Genomic DNA, 20,231 nt, shown 5'->3' on the forward strand with positions numbered 1-20,231 from the left:
ACCAGCCTGGGCAATATAATAAGACCCTGTCTGTACCAAAAATTAAAAAAAAAAAAAAAAAATTTGCTAGCCTGGTGGTATGCACCTGTAGTCTCAGCTATTTGGGAGGCTGAGGTGGGAGTATAGCTTGAGCCTAGGAGTTCAAGGCTGCAGTGAGTTGTGATCACATCTGTGCACTCCAGCCTGAAAGGCAGAGGGAAACCCTGTCTCAAAAAAAAAAAAGTAATTTATATTGGTTTCACCTTTTGGCTACTGTGAATCATGCCGCCATGAACATTGGCGTACAAATATCTGTTCAAGTTTCTGCTTTCAATCTGATAGTTGCTTTTTAATCATTTTATACCAACCCCCCTTACTAGTGTTGATTTGACGATATTCTTATCATTCCTTGGAAACTTAAATCAGTTTAGTTACCATTCTCGTTTTCTCATCTTTATGAGAAAAGGCAGTAAGAAAGGAAGTGAAATGCCCAACACCACTCATTTTTGTTAATGGTATTGATAAAATTGGCACTAGCCTTTCAGTAATTCAGATGCTTTGATTGTTCTTTTTTGTTGTTAGATTTTTGTATCCATTATGCATTTTGAATCATAATAAAGTGGAATTTAAAAAAAAACTGCTATATTTGTCTAGCATATATGGCATTTTATGATTTTAAAGATATTTTTAAAGTTTGGTTAAAAACCTTAATAGTATATATGAGATGGAAAACTGTGCTTTAACTGTGGAAATTTATCGTATATACCTTAATAAAATAGTTATTTAAGATTTACATTTGGCTGGGCGCTGTAGCTCATGCCTTTAATCCCAGTGCTTTGGGAGGCTGAGGCAGGCAGATCACTTGTGCCCAGGAGTTTTCAAGACTAACCTGGGCAACATTGGGAAACCCTGTCTCTTCAAAAAATACAAAAAGTTAGCCAGGCATGGCAGCGGTGCGCCTGTAGTCCCGGCTCCTCAGGAGTCTGAGGTGGAAGGATTGCTTGAGCCTAGTTCAAGGGAGGTTGCAGTGAGCCAAGATTGCGCCACTGCACTGCAGTCTGGGTGAGAGTGAGACCCCTTTTCAAAATAAAGAAGAAGGAAAGATAGATAGATTTACATTTTAGAGAGTTAGTATATGTCTGTGATTTTTGAACTTTTTTGTTTCAGGGCTCCTTTATATTCATAAAAATTATTGAAGGTCCAAAGGAACTTTTGTTTTTGTGGTTATCTGTTGATATTTACCATATTAGAAATTAAAACTGGCTGGGTGCAGTGGCTGACACCTGTAATCCCAGCTACTTCGGGAGGCTGAGCAGGGGTGGATCACTTGAGCCTCGGAGTTCGAGACCAGCCTGGCTGACATGACGAAACCCTGTCTCTACACACAATACAAAAGTTAACTGGATGTGGTGGTGTGCACCTGTGGTCCTAGCTACTCAGGAGGCTGAGGTGGGAGGATTTTTTTGAGACCAGGAAGTTGAGGCTGCAGTGAGCTGCGATCACACCACTATACTCCAGCCTGGGCGACAGAGTGAGGCTGTGTCTCAAAAAAATAAAATAAAATAAAACTGATAAATTAAAAAATATTCCCTAATTTATTAAAAACATAAACCCATTGAATAAGTTACATATTTTTATGAAAACAACTGCTTGTCCTAAAACTAAAACATTTAATAATAAGAGTGTATTGTTTTATATTTTGGCAGCAATATCTAATGTCTGGCTTACTTAAAGATGGCTAGGTTCTCATATTTGCTTCTACATTTAATCTTGCAATATGTCGTTTTTGTTGAAGTATATGAAGAAAATTCAGCCTCACACACATATATAATTGGAAAAGAAAGGAGGATTTTAATAGTCTTCAGATAATCATGGATATTTTTCTTTGATAACCACACTAAAATTCAACAAGTGGTAGTTTCTCAAAGATTAGTTGCAATATAGAATTTGAATGAACTATATCAGTGAATTTTTCATCCTTGGTTACATTAAAATTCATTTGTCTTCTTTGCACTTTTTTTGTTTTGTTTTGTTTTTGAGACAGAGTCTCACTGTCACCCAGACTTAGAGTGCGGTCGTGTGATGTCGGCTCACTGCAACCTCCACCTCCTGGGTTCAATTGATTCTCCTGCCTCAGCCTCCCGAGTAGCTGGGACTACAGTCACCTGCCACCACACCCAGCTAATTTTTGTATTTTTTAGTAGAGATGGGGTTTCACCACGTTGGCCAGCCCGGTCTTGAACTCCTAACCTCTGGTGACCCCTGCCTCGGCCTCCCAAAGTCTTGTACCTTGAATGGATCTTTTACTCAAGTATAATTTCTATCATCTTTGTTGGTCATTTGGAAAATATTGGTTTACCAAGTATGTGAGTCTTCCAAATATTGATGCATAATGAAATATGAGATAAAAAATAAAAAAATTCACATTTATTAACATCACCCCCAGTTACATGAACATCACCCCCAGTTACAAGAAAATTCAGCCTCGCAAGCTCATAGTGATGAGTGCTGATTTTCGCAAAAGTCTAAATTTAACTTGAAAGCTCAGTTTTTATTTTCAACAACAAATTCTGTTAGTTGTTTTCCTTAAAGTGGCAGGCTTACTTTGTTCACGTTCAAGAAAATGTCGGCCAAATATCCCAGCTGGAACAACCATAATTTGTCATTCATACTTTTTAGTAAACTTGGGGTATTAGCCCATTTGCATTACTATAAGGAATACCTGAGACTGGGTAATTTATAAAGAAAATTGTTTTAATTGGCTCATGGCTCTGCAGGCTTTACAGGAAGCATGGTGCTGGCATCTGCTTCTGGTGTGTCCTCAGGAAGCTTACAAACATGGCAGAAGGTGACAAGGAACTAACGTGTCACATAGCTAGAGCGGGAGCAGCAAGAGAGGTGGGAGGTGCTACACTCTTTTTTTTTTTGAGACGGAGTTTTTCTCTTTCACCCAGGCTGGAGTGCAGTGGTGCCATCTTGGCTCACCGCAACCTCTGCCTTCTGGTTTCAAGCAATTCTTCTGCCTCATCCTCCCAAGTAGTTGGGATTACAGGTGCCCACCACCATGCTCAGGTAATTTTTGTATTTTTAGTGGAGACAGGGTTTCACCATGTTGGCCAGGCTGGTCTCGAACTCCTGGTGCTACATTCTTTTAAACAACCAGGTATCGTGAGAGTTCACTCACTATCAGAAGACAGCACCATGACATTCATGAGGGACTGCCCCCATGATCCAAACCCCTCCCACCAGGCCCCACCTCTAACACTGGGGGTTACGTTTCAGCATGAGATTTGGCGGGGCCAAACACTCCAACCATGTCACGTGGTATTCCATGAAAACAGCAAGCAGTTCATTTTGCAACTTAAACTGTATAACACATGCTTTTTCCTGGGACTACCATGGTGCTTCAGTAGTCCACAGAAGTACTTTATGTGTACCTACTATTTTGGGACACAAGGGTATTAAAAACCATGTACTCAAGGGCTGATGTTTAATAAAATTAATAATTTTTACTGCCATATCAAAGATGTTCTTAAGTGAGGCTGGCTTTTTTTTTTTCTTTTTTTTCTATGACTACTGGTGCAGTTGGTACCTCTACCTTGATTAGTGTTAAAGAGCTTGCAGTTTGACCCACTGCTGATTTTGCACCATGGATACAAATGTGAACACGGCAGAAGGCAAATTATGTCCTAGTATTATGATGAAAGTAGGGTCTTTTGCTGGGACTTGATGCTACAGGCCAGTAGTTCTCAAAGCCTGGCTCGCTGACCAGCAGCATTAGCATCTCTTGGGAGCTTGTTAGAAATGCGAACACCTGGGCCTTTCCCTTCCCTTGCAGTGTCCAGTTCCTGTGGGGTGGGGCTGGGCTGCTTCAGCTGCCCCAGGGGACTGAGAGAGTCTGCTGAATTTGAGAAAGGCCACTCTCTGCCTTCTGGAAGGACTGGCGGGGCCAGAGGACGGGGAGGATGACTAAGTTAGGGACAGAGTGTTCTCGTGTTTGTAGAGGATGTGATGCGGCGTGGACTTCAGGCAGTAGGAATAAGATGGAATGGATTTGCTAGAGAGAGATTCTCTAGAACTTTATTGCTGGTAGACCACTTCAAAGCTTAGAAAACAGCTGCGCTTTGCTCTGAGACCTGCCAGCCATCAGGGATGGATGAGTTTTAAAGGCCCTTACTGCTTTGTGTCTTGAGGAAATATCTTTTATTAATCATGAAAAAATCAATCCAGATAACTTGCCTGAGTCATTTCAGTCTCCTTTTTGAGGATGCCTGCTTAAACAGTGACCATGGTCTCTGGAGGAGTAGAGTCTCACATTCGGAGTTCAGAGTCTTAGAAAGTACAGTTCAGTGTGGAAGAATGGCAGTTATAATTTCATTCAGATGTGCCCAGCTGCTGACAAATTGAATACAAAGATCAGTGGCAGGCAGAACTGTCATGTGTTGTGTGTTGTCTTGAGTCTGGTGAGGTGTATCCTTTCACTATTGGATTTTACCATTCAGTGTGGTCAGTAGCTCCATTTGATGTAAGTGTAAAGATGGGTCTTTCATTTCAGTTTCAGCAATTATTCTTAAAACTTTTATTTTTCAGTGTTTTAAAGTTTTTTAATTTTATATCTTTTTTTTTTTTTTTGACAGATTTGTAAGACTCCAGGGCCTCCCAGCCGTGAATAATCTGATGGTTCCTGAAATGACTGGGGAAACAGACGCTTCGTATGGCAGTTGAAGAGTGTGTGTCTATGTGCATTTAAAATCTTCTTTCTGTACTTACACATTCATACGGGAAGACAGGCTCATTCTTGTGCACACCTGAGAGTTTTACAACTGATGAAAATTAATTTAAGAATCAGATGGAGCAACTTGACACCACTGGGCTCAGGAGCCCGGGGAGAAAAATACATCACTAATGGCCAATTTTCCATATGGTCTGCATGGGTAAAGAAAGTCTGCAAAAAGAAGAAAAAAAAATTTGCACAGATTAAACCACAAAAATATTCTCCAGTTTAAAGAAGAAACTAAGTGAGAAGGTGACTGAGAAAGAAGTGTGATTTCAAACATTGCAGCAGCTCACACAGTGTTTGTTGCACTTTATTTTTCAGTAGGTTTGGTGATTTGGACGGATTAAAATTCTAGACTGAAAAATAACTCCTACTGTGGTTATGGCTAGAGGAAAGCAAGTTCAAGTATGATGGGACAAGTTTGAAAAATGAACTGATTCCTTTGCCTATCTTAATTAACTGTATTTGACATATTTTAATTTATTATTTCCCCCTTTTTTTTCCTGCATCTATAGGATAATATTGTAAAATAGCAATTGAAACCAATAATTATAAAATAAATATCAAGGAAATCCAAGCAAAGCTTTCTTTTTTTGGACTAGCGGTGTGGTGTTTGGAGACAGTCTCTGAATGTGAACAGGAAAGCACCCATCAGCAAAACACGATCACTCTCTAGGGAGACAGTTGGGGGAATCTGACTCTGGCTTCTGCTTTTGTTTTAAGGGATTATCTTCCCTGTCAAGTCCAAGAAGACTTGCATATGAGAAGATTACCTGATGGACTTAATTCTAAGATTAGCTTTTTTCATCAAGATGGAAAAAGATCTTTAGGAGCAGAAAAGGGGAGTGCTAACTGGGGGAGTGAGAAGGGAGACGAGCAAAAGGAACAAAATCTTGCAGCGTGGCTCTGTTTTGTCAGCAAGAGGATTTAAGACTCACCCACAGCAAACACTGGGACCACTGTAAGAGCGCTGGAACATTCTGCCTCTTGAGTGAAGGGGCCTTCTTTCCAGCCTCTATGGCACTGAGGGGCGCGCCGGCTGGTGGAGGAGTAGTCCGATGGAGCCCTGCGTTCCCCGGGGACACAGGGCCAAGCTTTGAGGTGGAAAGTTTCTGGTTCTGAAACAACAAGGAGAGAGTCTGTTTTTCTTCCTAAAATTTGGACTCTTGTCTGCACAAACTCTGGTCTGTTTTGCACGGTTTGTGTGCCTTTTTTTTCCCTTTATGCAATCTTTTTCAGCTTTAGCAGCAGAAATTTGTCTAGTTCAGGAAGGATGCTAGAGGGTAGCTTCAGAAGGAAGATGATCCTATGTATTCTGTCTCTGCATCCGAACTTTTGAAGAGAAAAATTCGAGCTAGAGGGATTCTTAAAGCCTTAAGTTACTTGAAATCTATGTATTTGCAACCCTTTGTCTCTGGAATCATATTACACTAAACTGGAATCTCAGGCTGAATGAGAATAACCAAGTGGAGTAAAAAGAATAAAACCGTTTCTTGATCACCACTTAATTAACGATGCTCTTTCTCCAAAGGATCAGCACGTTCTTCCTCTGAGAACTTGAAAATAAAAATGGACCCCATGTTTTTTTAAGCATTACCTTTTCTTAGAAGACTGCCATCATCTTTTATAGAGGAATTTTTTCACTATGCATTCGGTGGATCTTTATAAAATACTGACCTTCTAATTAGATTCAGGTCAGTCTTAATTAAAGGGGGAAAAAAGCAACGCAAGCCAACCACAAAAACACATATACCAATGAAAGAAATTGGTTTAAATTTCACAGCATTAGTGTTACTTTTTAAGTAAAACAGTTCATTGAAGAAAGTATGTATGCAGCGGTAGAACATGGGCCTGTGCTTTGCAGCGACTCCAACATCCTGTGCCTGTCCTGGAAGGGGCGTGTCCCCAAGAGTGAGAAGGAGAAGCCTGTGTGCAGGAGACGCTACTATGAGGAAGGCTGGCTGGCCACGGGCAACGGGCGAGGAGTGGTTGGGGTGACTTTCACCTCTAGTCACTGTCGCAGGGACAGGAGTACTCCACAGAGGATAAATTTCAACCTCCGGGGCCACAATAGCGAGGTGAGCTGTGGTTTTGTTTCACTTTTTGGTCACTTCCAGTGGTGTTTTTGAGCCCCTTGTGGACTTGAAACTTCCTTCATTTCAGTTTCATAGACTTGCTGCCAAGTGAGACTTCCCATACTGTGAGTTCTGTCTCTTATGCTCTGGCAGGAAAGATGCTAACGTGGACACAGTTCACAGTAGGCTGCCCCTCCCCAAGTGGGTCAGTTGTCCCTGGCACCCCTGCTGTCTTCTCCCTGCACTGTCTCTTAGAGAGTCCAGGCAGTGGGAAGACACCCAGCAGTAGGGAGGCCAGGGCACTTTCTAACCAGGGTGGGGGGTTAAATTAGATGATCCTAACCAACTTTTTGTGCTCCAAGTCTACATGGCAAAGAGTTACCCCCACCCCTGATGTCCCACTGACAGTGTGAAAAATGAAAGTGGTGCTGCCTTTAGCTTGCACAGTTAACATCTATGTTCCTTTGGTGATGGCTTAACACTTGGCTTGTATGTTTTTGTACTTGGAGGTAAAGAAGTAGTTAATAGACAAAAACCATAGTTTTTCACATGTATAGGGTATAGTATATTGAGGCTATTATGCCATATATTTGTACATATAGATTCCTCTGGGCTTCTAAAATATAAGCAGTGGGATTATGAAATTCATGCAACCAACATTTATTGAGCAATACTTAAGTGTTAGGCATTGTGTTTTAAAGAAGAGCGTGATTGATAATTTCTTGCAAAGTTATGCTTGTATAGCACCTTCGCAATATTCATGTTTTACTCTTCACTAGCTTATTTGGGTATTCTTAAAATGAGGAATCCGTGACTATTTCAGGCATCTTAAAAATGTCATTAAATGGTTATTAAATAGCTATTGTAAAGGAGCAGGAATATTTTTCAAGTATAGGTCTTAGTCCATTTGTGCTACTATAACAAAATGTAGACAGGGTGGCTTATAAACAGAAATTTATTTCTCACAGTTCGGGAGGCTGAAAGTCTCAAGATCGGGGACTAGTATGGTAGAGTTTTTGATTTCTTCTTGGTGGAAAGAGGATGAGAGTGTCTCTGAGGCCTCTTTTATGAGGCCACTAATCCCATACATGAGGGCTCCATTCTCATGACTTAATCACCTCCTATAAAGACCCTACCGCTTATTACCATCACCTAGGGAGATTCACCATACAAATTTTGGGGGCACACAAACATTGAGATCATAGCAATATAAACATTCGGTAAAGTGCACTAAATTTAACTCTCGATTATTTTTATATGCAGTCACCCATGTAAGCGCCAACAATATCAAAATATAGAGCATTTCCAGCACCAGTTACAGGTACTTGGTGCTCCTTCCCAGATTTTACTTTCTGTCTTAATCCATTCCTCTTGCTAAAACAAAATATCTTAGACTGGGTAATCCATAAACAACAGAAATTTATTGCTCACAGTTCTGAAGACTAGGAAGTCAAGATCAAGATGTTAGCAGTTTCAGTGTCTGGTGAGAGCTCTCTCCTCCATAAATGACACCTTGTTCCTGTGTCCTCACATGGTGGAAGGGGCAAGGGAGCTTCCTTGGGCCTATCTTACAAGGGTAGGAATCCCATTTATGAGGGCAGAGCCCTCAAGACCTGATCACCTCCCAAAGGCCCCACCTCTTGATACCACCACATGGGGATTAGGTTTCAACATTGAATTTTGTGGGGATGGAAGCATTCAGATCCTAGCACGCCCCTCCGGAGAAGTAACTCATATTCTGACTTCTGTCACTGCTTAATGGAAATGGAATCCTTCGTTACATACTCTCTGTGTCTGGCTTCTTTCACTCAACATGATGTCTGTGAGATTCATCCCTGTTGTGTATATTATTAGTTTGTTCTTTTTAATTGATGTGAATTTTCCACTGAAGGAAGATACCTGGTGTTTTTCTTCTGTTCCTGGGTATTTGGATTGCTTCCAGTTTTTGGCTGTTGTGACTAATGCTGCTGTGAACGTTTGTGTGCGTGTCTTTGTATGGACCTGTGCATTCAGAAGGTGGAATTTCTAAGTCATAGTGTTGCATGTGTTTAGGTTTAGTAGAAATTGCCTGTTTTCCAAAGTGGCTGTACTATTTACACCTCATCATCAATGTATGAAAGTTTTAGTTGTAAGGCCAAGAGTATTTTGAGATTCATTTTTCCACTGAGTTTAATTTATTAAGAAGCTTCTTTTGAATTTGAACTTTTTCCATTAAAAAACAGTGGTTTTATGCAAGAAATTATGTTTTACAAATAATATATTGGGCATATACATACAGGCATGCACTCATTATCCCCCCCAACACACACACGTATCTGTACCTTTGAAGTGGATACTCTTCAAATTTTTTTTTTTATTATTCTTATGTAACAAATTACCCCAGACTTGGTGGCTTAAAATGTTACCCATCTTTAGTCTCACAGTTCTGTAGTTCTGAAGCCTTGTTATGGTATGTCTGGGGCCTCTGCTTAGGTCTCCCAGGCTGGGAAACATGGTACCAGCCAGGACTGCTAGTTCCTCTGAGGCTCAGGGCCTTCTTCCAAGCTCATTCAGGTTGTTGGCAGAAATCAGTTCCTTGTGGTTGTAGGACTGAGGACCTCTGGTCTTAGAGGCCCTCACTAGTCCCAGCCATGTGGCCCTCTCCACAGCATGCAGTTTGCTTCTTCAAGGCCAGAAGGAGAGTATCTGCTGTAGCTTCAAATCTTTCTGACTTTCCCTGTCTGAAAAATAGCACCCCTGAGCTGGCCATGCTCACCTCCACTCCTGGGGAGGGGATTACACTGGGTGTGCACACCAGGGAGTGTGGTTTTAGAATTCTGCCTACCACAAAAGAGAAGATTCTAATTCACAGACAGTGGTCTGGCTGTCTCACTGCTGAAACTGTTTTGCATGATTTTTCCACATTGCATTTTTACTTTTTTTGGTTTTTTTTGAAGGATATCTGTGCACAATGTGCAGGTTTGTTACACAGGTATACATGTGCCATGTTGGTTTGCTGCACCCATTAACTCGTCATTTACATTAGGTATTTCTTCTAATGCTATCCCTCCCCCTGCCCCCCACCCCACAACAGGCCCCCTTGTGTGATGTTCCCTGCCCTGTATCCAAGTGTTCTCATTGTTCAGTTCCCACCTATGAGTGAGAACATGCAGTGTTTGGTTTTCTGTCCTTGTGATAGTTTGCTGAGAATGATGGTTTCCAGCTTCATTCATGTCCCTGCAAAGGACATGAACTCATCCTTTTTTATGGCTGCATAGTATTCCATGGTGTATATGTGCCACATTTTCTTAATCCAGTCTATCATTGATGGACATTTCGGCTGGTTCCAAGTTTTTGCTATTGTGAATAGTGCCGCAATAAACATACGTGTGCATGTGCCTTTATAGCAGCATGATTTATAATCCTTTGGGTATATACCCAGTAATGGGATGGCTGGATCAAATGGTATTTCTAGTTCTAGATCCTTGAGGAATCGCCACACTGTCTTCCACAATGGTTGAACTAGTTTACACTCCCACCAACAGTGTAAAAGCATTCCTATTTCTCCACATCCTCTCCAGCACCTGTCGTTTCCTGACTTTTTAATGATCGCCATTCTAACTGGTGTGAGATGGTATCTCGTTGTGGTTTTGATTTGCATTTCTCTGATGACCAGTGATGATGAGCATTTTTTCATGTGTCTTTTGGCTGCATAAATGTCTTCTTTTGAGAAGTGTCTGTTCATATCCTTTGCCCACTTTTTGATGGGGTTGTTTGTTTGTTTCTTGTAAATTTGTTTAAGTTCTTTGTAGATTCTGGTTATTAGCCCTTTGTCAGATAGGTAGATTGCAAAAATTTTCTCCCATTTTATAGGTTGCCTGTTCACTCTGATGCATTTTTACTTTTAGTTAATTTCTGTTCCTCATATTAGAATCTGTTCCATTTGGCTGGGCACAGTGGCACATGCTTATAATCCCAGCACTTTGGGAAGCTGAGGCGGGAAGATTGCTTGAGCTTAGGAGTTCAAGACCAGCCTGGGTAACATAGTGAGACCCTGTCTCTACTCTCCCCTACCCTCTGCAAAGAAAAGAATATGTTCCATTTACTGAATGCCTGTCAAGTAGAGTGACCAGTTCTCCTAGCTTCCCAGGATGTGGGACTGTCGGTGTTAATACCTGGAAAATCCCAGGCAAACTGAGATGGTCATCTCAGTTTGATGATCATCTCAGTTTGATGATCTCAGTTTGATGGTCATCAGCCCAGTGCCCAACGTGGTTTCAGACATCTTACCTCATGTTGTTTACAGCAGACTCATGGGAAGATATCATTATTTCCATTTTATAGGGAAGAAAACTCAGGCTTTAAAGATGTTAAATAACCTGCCTAAATTCATGCAGCTTGTATGGAGGAGAACTGGAATCTAGGGGTCTAACATTTTCCTACAACTTTATTTTCTTATAACTTGTGTTAAATAAAAGTCCTCAATCCCTGATCCTCAATTGTTAAATCTTTTTTTTTTTTAATTTAATTTTTTCAGACAGAGCTTCGCTCTCTTGCCCAGGCTAGAATGCAGTGGCACAGTCACCGCTCACTGTAGCCTCTGCCTCCTGGGTTTGAGTGATCCTCCCACCTCAGCCTCCCAAGTAGGTGGGACTACAGACATATGCCACAATATTCAGCTAGTTACAAATTTTTTTTTTTTTTTTTGTAGAGACAGGGTTTTGCTGTGTTGCCCAGGCTGGTCTCAAACTCCTAGACTTAAGTGATCCGCCCACCTCAGCCTCCCAAAGTGCTGGGATTATAGGTAAGAGCCACTGTTCCCAGCTCACGATTGTTAAATCTAAGGGCTCTGAAAATAGCAAGTTTTTGTATGATTGTTTCAATGGCAAGACTTGACCTGGACTGATGTGAAGCTGCTGATTGTTATTATTCCATTACTTCAGCTGCAGAAATACTGTGTTTTATTATGGGGGCTGCCCAGACCTGTGGGTGGCACTAGATAATTGACAGGAGCTCCCCTTGTAGGACTTTGCTAAGATTTAAAAAATTCTGAATTCAAAATACTTGTCTCTAAGGATTCTCAATCAGGGGTTGTGAACTTGTATCTTCATTTAAGGGAATCATCAAAAGAAACCTTGGGTTTTATTTAATTTGGTTTTTCATTTCTGGGAAGGCTGACATTTAACTCATTTCTGCCCATACTTAGTTACCTTATCTTCACTCCCTTCTACCACAAGAAGCAGAAAAACCCTGTGTCCCCACCGGCCATCCCTTAAGAACACTACTGAAAGAACCATTGCAAGATTTTATTTCTGGCCACGGAACTAACTAAATTGAAGGGGTCAGATCTAGTCATCTGCTAATTTCGCAACTGAATTAAAAAGGAAAAAAATCTGAATGAAAGATAATTTATTTCACCCTCAGCTAGTATGTAAAATTTGTTTTATATTATGTAAGTATTTAACAAATCTTAACAGTTTTGGAATTATAAATGTATTTAGTTAGATAAATTGAATCTGAAATTAAATACTGTGATAAATATTTGTCTAGTCTTTGAGACTAGTTTGCCTTTCTCACATTGTGTATTCTGTTGTTAGAAATTTGTGATAAAATGGTATTAGCTGTATTTGCCAGAGTGAAACATATAGTAGAGGAATTCTTAACCTGTGATAAATAGCTTCATATTTGGTAAATATGTTAATGGTTCTAATCAGATGGTCAAAATATATGCCTCCCTCAATCCTGAAAGCACCTTTCATAGAAAAGAACCACTACCACAAAAGATGAATGATCAACCAAACCAACTTTTCCCAAAGCAACTTTCTATGGCATTTGGGGACGGAAACAAAATAATCCTTTTGCCAGTATCTCTTTTGAAACCTTTGATTAGCAGTGTTATAGAAGAGGAATAGATGTGTGCTTACCTACTGAAACTCCAAGGGGGACTCTTCGTGGCTGGCTGAGAAGTGATGCTTTTTTAGAATTATATGTCCTTTTACTGTGAAGCAGTAATTCAAGAAAGATGAGTTTTTCTTTTAAAAGAGTCCTCAATAGGTGGGCAGGTATGTCAGGCAAAATAATGAGTATGTTCCATAATGAAGATTATTTCAGAAAATAATTACTTGGGAATGTTTTTATTCTATGAAACAGTTTCTTACAGATATTATAGATGTCGTGCAAATTAATCAAGGTTAGTACTGATTGTCATTTAACAGGATTGATTTTTTTTTTTTTTTTTGAGACAGAGTCTCACTTTGTTGCCCAGGCTGGAGTGCAATGGTGTAATCTTAGCTCACTGCAACCTCTGCCCCCCAGGTTCAAGCCATTTTTCTGCCTCAGCCTCCTGAGTAGCTATGATTGCAGGTGCCCGCCACCACACCCAGCTAATTTTTGTATTTTTAGTAGAAACAGAGTTTTGCCATGTTGACCAGGCTGGTCTCAAACTCCTGGTCTCAGGTGATCCACCCGCCTCACCCTCCCCAAGTGCTGGGATTACAGGCCTGAGCCACCATGCCCGGCCAACAGGATTTTTTTGACTTGAGAATAAGCAGGCAGTTATGTGTGGTTGCTGGAATTCGTTTTGTTATAAGGGCACGTCTACTGTAGCAGTGGTCTCACCTGAATTCTTGGATTGGGTACATCTTCTCCGATATGCTTTGTCTGACCCTGCCGCTTGTCCCTGTTGTACACTGAACAGACTTCTCTGGTTGCACTGATAATGCTTTATTGTAGTTATCTGCTTGCCTCGTTTGGTAAAACTTATTGGAAGATCAATGTACCCTGTCATTCTTAACTTCCTCACCTCTCATTGTTTAGAATATCAATTATTTATTTATTTTTTAAAAACATTTTCTTTAACTTTTTGGCCCACTTCAGTGTGCTTTCTTTCTTTATTCTACTGAAATGATCTCCTTCTCAATGACCACACATTGCTAAACTCATAGGTTTTTGGTGTTTTGTTTTTGTTTTTTTTTTTTTTTTGAGACAGAGTCTCACACTGTTGCCCAGGCTGGACTGCAGTGGCGTGATTTCGGCTCACTGCAAGCTCCGCCTCCCGGGTTCATGCCATTCTCCTGCCTCAGCCTCCCTAGTAGCTGGGACTACAGGCGCCCGCCACCACGCCAGGCTAATTTTTTGTATTTTTAGTAGAGACGGGGTTTCACCGTGTTAGCCAGGATGGTCTCGATCTCCTGACCTCGTGATCCGCCCACCTCAGCCTCCCAAGGTGCTGGGATTACAGGCGTGAGCCACCGTGCCCGGCCTTGTTTTTGTTTTTAAACTGCACTTGATGTCTCAGTAGCATCAGCAGAATTGAAATGTTGTCCAGAACACCAGGCTCTCCTGGTTTTCCTGTTACTGTTCTGGCCTCTGCTTTCCGCCCTTCTTTGCTGGCTCTGCCTTTTTTTCTTTTTTTTGCCTCATGTTTAAATGTTAACGGGCACCAGGCATGCATATTTTTCTGTATTTCCTCTCTATGTTGGCTTTAAATCTCCCTACATGCTGATGACTCCAGATACCTCTGTCTGTCTGCCATCTCCTTCCAGTCCCAGACGTCATTCTCCAACTTGATATATGAGATACAAAAGTGGACACCAATCAGGCCTCGCAGACTATCGGTCACCCAGACAGAACTCATTTCCCCCCTGCCCCTTGAACCCTCAGATCAGTTCCATGCACTGTTTCCCCATTTTAGTAGATGGCCCTAGACCAGCCAGTCAGTTCAGCTCGCAACTCAGGAATTTCTCTGAGCTTCCCTTGTCCCCAAGTCTTGTTATTTAGCAAGACCTCCCACTGTATCTGACTTGCAGATAATATCTGAAACGTGCTCACTTCACCACCATGCCTAGCATAAACCTCCTCATGAATCTCTTTACTTGAACTCTACTATTTTTCTATTGTGGAGGACTCAACAATCTATGTTAAGTTTTTTAAGTGTTTTAAAAATATTATAAAAATTTATTTCTAAGGTACTTTTCTTTTTCCTAAAAACACTGTATGACACATCTTAATTCCAAAAAGGATGGGAATTTCTAGATTGTAAGAATGGTCTCCCTTGCAGTTGAAAGACCCTCCTAGTACCATTGTCTGATTCACCCTCTCTTGAAGAAGGCCCAGAGCCACTGGGGACTGGCAAGCCAGGTTCTGCGTCCACCTCACTGTGCATAGTGATGACCAACTTTCTCAACATTTGGAGAGATTAGAAAACCATTTCATTTTGAAACATTTATACAGTATTTAATGTACTTAATCTGTACAACAGTTTTAGTGGGAAAAGTTGACTCATTTTGTATTAAAGCCAGCAAAAACTCACTGCAGCTCTTTTATCTCTCTTATAAATTCTACATAGAAAGTGACTTTTAGTAGATTTGTGATGACCAACTAAGGTATTATAATGGTGGATATAATGGAGGGCTGTTTTATTTCCTTTAGTGATGGCCTGTTCTTTTTTCCTTTCTGTTTCTGTTTTTCCAATATCTTGATTCCAAGAAGTTCTAGCTTTACCTGTCCAAGTCATTCATTAGTTTACTCAAGTCAGTAGTAAATTGAAAATAATAATTCTCTTCTATAAGAGTTGTAGAACCTGAGATAATATGTTTTTGGAAGGGCTGTGAAAATGGTATATAAGTGATGAAATAGTAAAGTACTCTATACCCTTTGTACTTAAAGTAATATACTTAAGTATATTACTTTCCATCCTTACAATACCACTTAGTACCTGGAAATTCAGTTACTGTTCTGACTCATGAGGCTAGAAACAGTGTTTGTTGATTTTTGTTCCTCAGTTTAGATTTGAAAACACATGCATTAGCAGGTATTTACTGCATCTCTGTTGTGTGCCAGGTGCTGTGTGTATCTGCCACTGTCGGGGGGCAAGAGAAGTCCCAGCTTATACCTTATGGAATCTACAGTCTAGCATGAGGGTGAAACGTGAACTTCGCCTTCCTCTATTTGCATTTCCATTAGGAAGCAAGCTTTGAATTGTTCAAAGAATGAAGAATGAGGCTTCCTAGAGATTGTATGGTGAAGATGATCTTTGAGCAAGGCCTTGAGAAATACTTAGGATTTAGCGCGTTTAGCGCGTACTTTTCTCAGTGGTGCAAGAAGATTAAGCCACATTCTGGCTTTAGAGAGGCATTTCTGAGAGAGATGAAGGACACTTCGTTCCCCAGCCCCAACCTAAGCATGTGACTGTATTCACCTTCTCAGATGCTGTTGGAACCTGGCTGACAAGGACAAGGACCTATGCATTTTTTCCTGCAAAATTGCCCTTTTTGGACAGGCAGTGATGTTCTGTGTGCCTTTTGACTATTCTGTGAAATGTTTGTGGTTTGTAATGGGGATTTTATCCATCTGAGCATGCTACACTTTTTATTAATTTCCATGGCAGATGGTTAAACTAGGGTGCTGCCTTAATAATTTGACTTATGCAAGTGCTCAGATATGACTGTTTCTGTGCTTAATGTATTCAGCATGTGGTTGTAGTCAAGTTTGAAAAGTTACATAATCATGTGTTCATGACCTGAGTTAGAGATAATTTATTAGTGACTCAGCATTAATGACTCATTTTATGCAACTCTTCTGGTAAAGCAACGTTTCTGTTTATGTGAGCATATTGGAGCATGCTAGGTGACCACATCTACCTTGTTTGCTTCCTAGGTAGTGCCTTTAGGTATTCCATTATACCTAAAGGTAATGCCTTAGGTATTCCATTATACCATTGTACCACTCCCGGAGGTGCATTGAATACAGAGAGGGCGTAGTTGGTGGAGAAAAGCCCTCCTTGGGATCATCTGTAGCTGGTAATAGAGGCTGAGAAGCTCAGGGCTACATCATGGTTGAATGTTTGTGGCTTCAGTGATCTGCATGGCAGGTTTCAAAACCATATAATGTTAAGAGATATCAATTGCAAAACCACAACCCCTCAGACTTTTCTATACAGTAAGTCCTCAATATTGTTAAGTTCTTGGAAACTGCAGCTTTAAGTGAAACGACACTTAGTATGTAGTATATACGTAGGATCTTTACTCTTGTTTATATCAGTTAGCTTAAGGTAAAATTGTTTTCATATGCAGGTTGTTTTTGCTTAAAGTTCAGCTTCTAATAACCTGTCCTTGAAGTTAAGTGAGGACTTAACTGTACTTTTTGCAGGTAAATTTACTGTATTGAGTGAAATGAATAGTGGAAACTTACCTAGTTTTTTACCCTGGAAAGGAATTTAAACCGATAAAATGCACTTACTAGAATTTGGTGGATGTTCCGCTTTTATCTGCCAGCTTTATTACGGAGGATTTCCTCGGTGGGAACACTGAGAGAAAGGATCTGCATAGTGGGACTGGAAGGGTGGAGCAGTGTGTGAATGAAGTCAACTAGGTATTTAAAAAATATTCTTACATTCCCTGAATATAGCCATAATTAACGTCATTGTCCTGGTGAGTCTGTCTTCTTTTTTTAGACCAAGTCTGAAGAAATGGGTGGCAGATGTTGTACTGTTCTGATGTACTGCAGAGTGCTATAGTAGGTCAGAGGATGAAGCACTGTGGACCAGTGTGGTCAGGGAAGCTTCCTGCAGAGTCAGGGAGTGAGCTGGACCTTAATGTTCATTTTGGTTCCGCAAACATTTGAGATCTCGCTCTAGGCTAGACACTGTTGGGCTTTGGCTCTACAGTGGTGAAAAAGGCACTGTTCTTGCCCAGATGGATCGTCTATCATGTGTGTCAGAGGGTGGATATCGTTTGCATGGATATAATGTTGTCTTTGCTGATGACAATTGCCATATATATTCCCGTAATTTGTGTGTGTGTGCTATGTCCATTATTTAGTGTAGCCCTCATAACATCCCTCTACAGCTTTGTATTAATATCCCTGCTGTACAGTTGGGAAACCTGAGGTTCTGAGATGTTAAGGAAATTGTCTGAGGTTGCAGAGCTAGATGATGGCAGATCTGAGATTTGAATTTGTGTCTGTGTGTTTTTCTATCTATAAGACACTGCTTCAAAAAGGTGAAGGGAAGAGGTACCCTTAAACAGAGTTATGAATGACTGTGGTGTGTGTGTGTTTTGGACATGGAAGAGTTTGGTGAAGTGTTGGAGAGTAGTGGAAAGCAAAGCGGGATGGGCAGGTGGGACCAGACATACATAGTCATGAGAATAAACAATAGTAATAAATGTTTGTGGCATGAAAGAAGACAGTGCTTTTGGTTTGGGCCGTATTCCAAGACCATAAGAAGACTCTCATATTCAAATAGAATTGTCGAAAAATCAAATGTGAGTGTAAAAATTATCATTCAATTCAGTGCATTTTTTCACCAATGTGGATAACTGAGAGTTGACAGCACTGGCTATGCTTAATCAATTATGGAAATAATAGTCTTAAAGAAGTAACAGACATCAGTCACCATGATACTATGATAATGTACACATGAGCCTAACACTTAATTGTAGCCAGTTATTGTAAACTGAAGGGAGTTGAGGAACAGCTCTTCTTTTTTTTTTTTGAGACAGAGTCTTACTCTGTCTCGCAGGCTGGAGTGCAGTGGTTGAATCTCGGCTCACTGCAAGCTCCGCCTCTTGGGTTCATGCCATTCTCCTGCCTCAGCCTCCCGAGTAGCTGGAACTACAGGCACCTATCACCACGCCTGGCTAATTTTTTGTATTTTTAGTAGAGACAGGGTTTCACCGTGTTAGCCAGGATGGTCTCAATCTCCTGACCTCGTGATCCGCCCGCCTCGGCCTCCTGAAGTGCTGGGGTTTCAGGCGTGAGCCACCGCGCCTGGCCGAGGAATAGCTCTTTTAAATGTTTTAGGAATTCTTATTTTGAACAAGGAACCTTTCTAGCAAAGAGGCAGAAATGGAACTTTTGTTTTATATTTAGGTCAGAATTTCATTTCACCTAAACTGGCTTATCTATTTTTATACCAAAGCTCAGTAGTGTGAGTTAATTTTTTTATCACAGTAATAGTTATACATATTGGTAAATACTAAGAATGAAAAATAGCAATGTTCTAACTCCTGTCTCCCCCCTCCCCCCACCTGTTGTCCTGGCCACTTAACAAAGGCTCATACTATTATTTTTTTGATGAATCAATTTTAGGATTTTGTCTATTGACTTCATTCCCATCTCGTTAGGCGGAGATTTAGCTCTCTTTCTTTCATAGTCACTCAACCCAGCTTTGCTCTATCATCTAATCATTCCAGTATTACTGTATCACAAATATTGGTTATTATTCAGTGTTTACACTATTTAAACTATGTCACTGTTATTCCCAGATGAGCCAAGTAGGGTACTATGATTGTATTCCTTCATTATTTAACTCTTTTCTCCTCATGATAAAAATTTTCCCCCCAGTGGTTTAGTTTATCTATTGCAAAACCTTCCTACATCTTCAGTATAATTTCATACATTCAAACCAATTAGATGGTTTATCAGTTCATTTAGTTTTTTGTTTTGTTTTTGTTTTTTTCCTGAAGACCTCCACCTGGGAGTCCTTTGTCATCCTTCTGCTCTCTGGATTGGTTGCTCGGTGGGCCTGCTGCCCAGGTGATTTCCCGAACTTCCTTTTTATCATCATCTTGGGAATTCTCTTTGCCCCCTATTTATTCCATGTCTCGTTTATGGAATCTTGTATTTTTTTGGTTAAACTCCTTTTTGTTGGAACATAATCTCCAGTATCTTCCTAAGAAAGTATTTGTAAGTCATAAATTATGAGACTTTTAATCTCTGTAAATGTCCTAATTGTGCTTTCACACTTGATAGTTTGGCTGGGTACAGATTTCTAGGTAGTTTTCTTCAGAATTTTGTCTTCACATTTCCAGAGTTGTTAGAAGCATAGTAGTTAAGAGCTCAGACCTCGGAGCTAGACTCAGTTTACATTCTAGCTCCATCACTTAGTAATGCCATGACTTTAAATATATTATCTAATTTATCTTTATAGTTGTCCCTTGACTATCATGGTTTGAACTTTGTGGATCCACTTATATGTGGAATTTTTTCAATCAAATACGGATCAAAAATACAGTATTTGTGGGATGCAAAATCCATGTTTATATGGAGGGGATTATACACAGAATCAACGTTTGTATGCTCAAGTTCTTGTGGGCTGACTGCGGGATTTGAGTATGTGAGAATTTGGGTATACGTGCACAGTCCTGCAACCATCCCCCTTGTGTACCATACTGTACTATGATTTTCTCATTTGTGAAATGGATTTATAAATAATACTTTCCTCATATGGGATTTGTTGTAAGGATTCAGTTGGTTACTATAGCCATTTAGAAAAGTGGCTGGCACATGATGAGGGCTTTTTAAAATTGACTATTATTACTCTAGGTCCTTTATATGTGACCTGAAAAACATTCAAAAGTTTCTGCATCTGTTCTTTTTCCTAGGCATTCTGAAATTTCAGAATCGTGTGCTTTAGTAAC

The 20,231-nt window shown here is 40.4% G+C and overlaps 1 protein-coding gene across 6 annotated transcripts in view; it reads left to right on the plus strand.

The window, feature by feature from the left end:
* The window catches only part of TULP4 (TUB like protein 4), a 287,119-nt gene that overhangs the window by 74,563 nt on the left and 192,325 nt on the right, over window positions 1-20,231 (plus strand). For 5 of the 6 annotated variants that reach the window (XM_054491059.2, XM_063666777.1, XM_063666779.1 and 2 more), the window contains one exon: window positions 4,617-6,834. In XM_054491059.2, coding sequence (XP_054347034.2) covers window positions 6,583-6,834 — 252 coding nt within the window. In that variant the 5' untranslated portion in view covers window positions 4,617-6,582. Of the gene's footprint in view, window positions 1-4,616; window positions 6,835-11,524; window positions 11,615-20,231 lie in introns of those variants that run through there. The other variant, XM_063666780.1, reaches the window with a different exon arrangement.

This window comes from Pongo pygmaeus, chromosome 5 (genome assembly GCF_028885625.2).
Source record: "Pongo pygmaeus isolate AG05252 chromosome 5, NHGRI_mPonPyg2-v2.0_pri, whole genome shotgun sequence".
Taxonomy (NCBI): domain Eukaryota; kingdom Metazoa; phylum Chordata; class Mammalia; order Primates; family Hominidae; genus Pongo; species Pongo pygmaeus.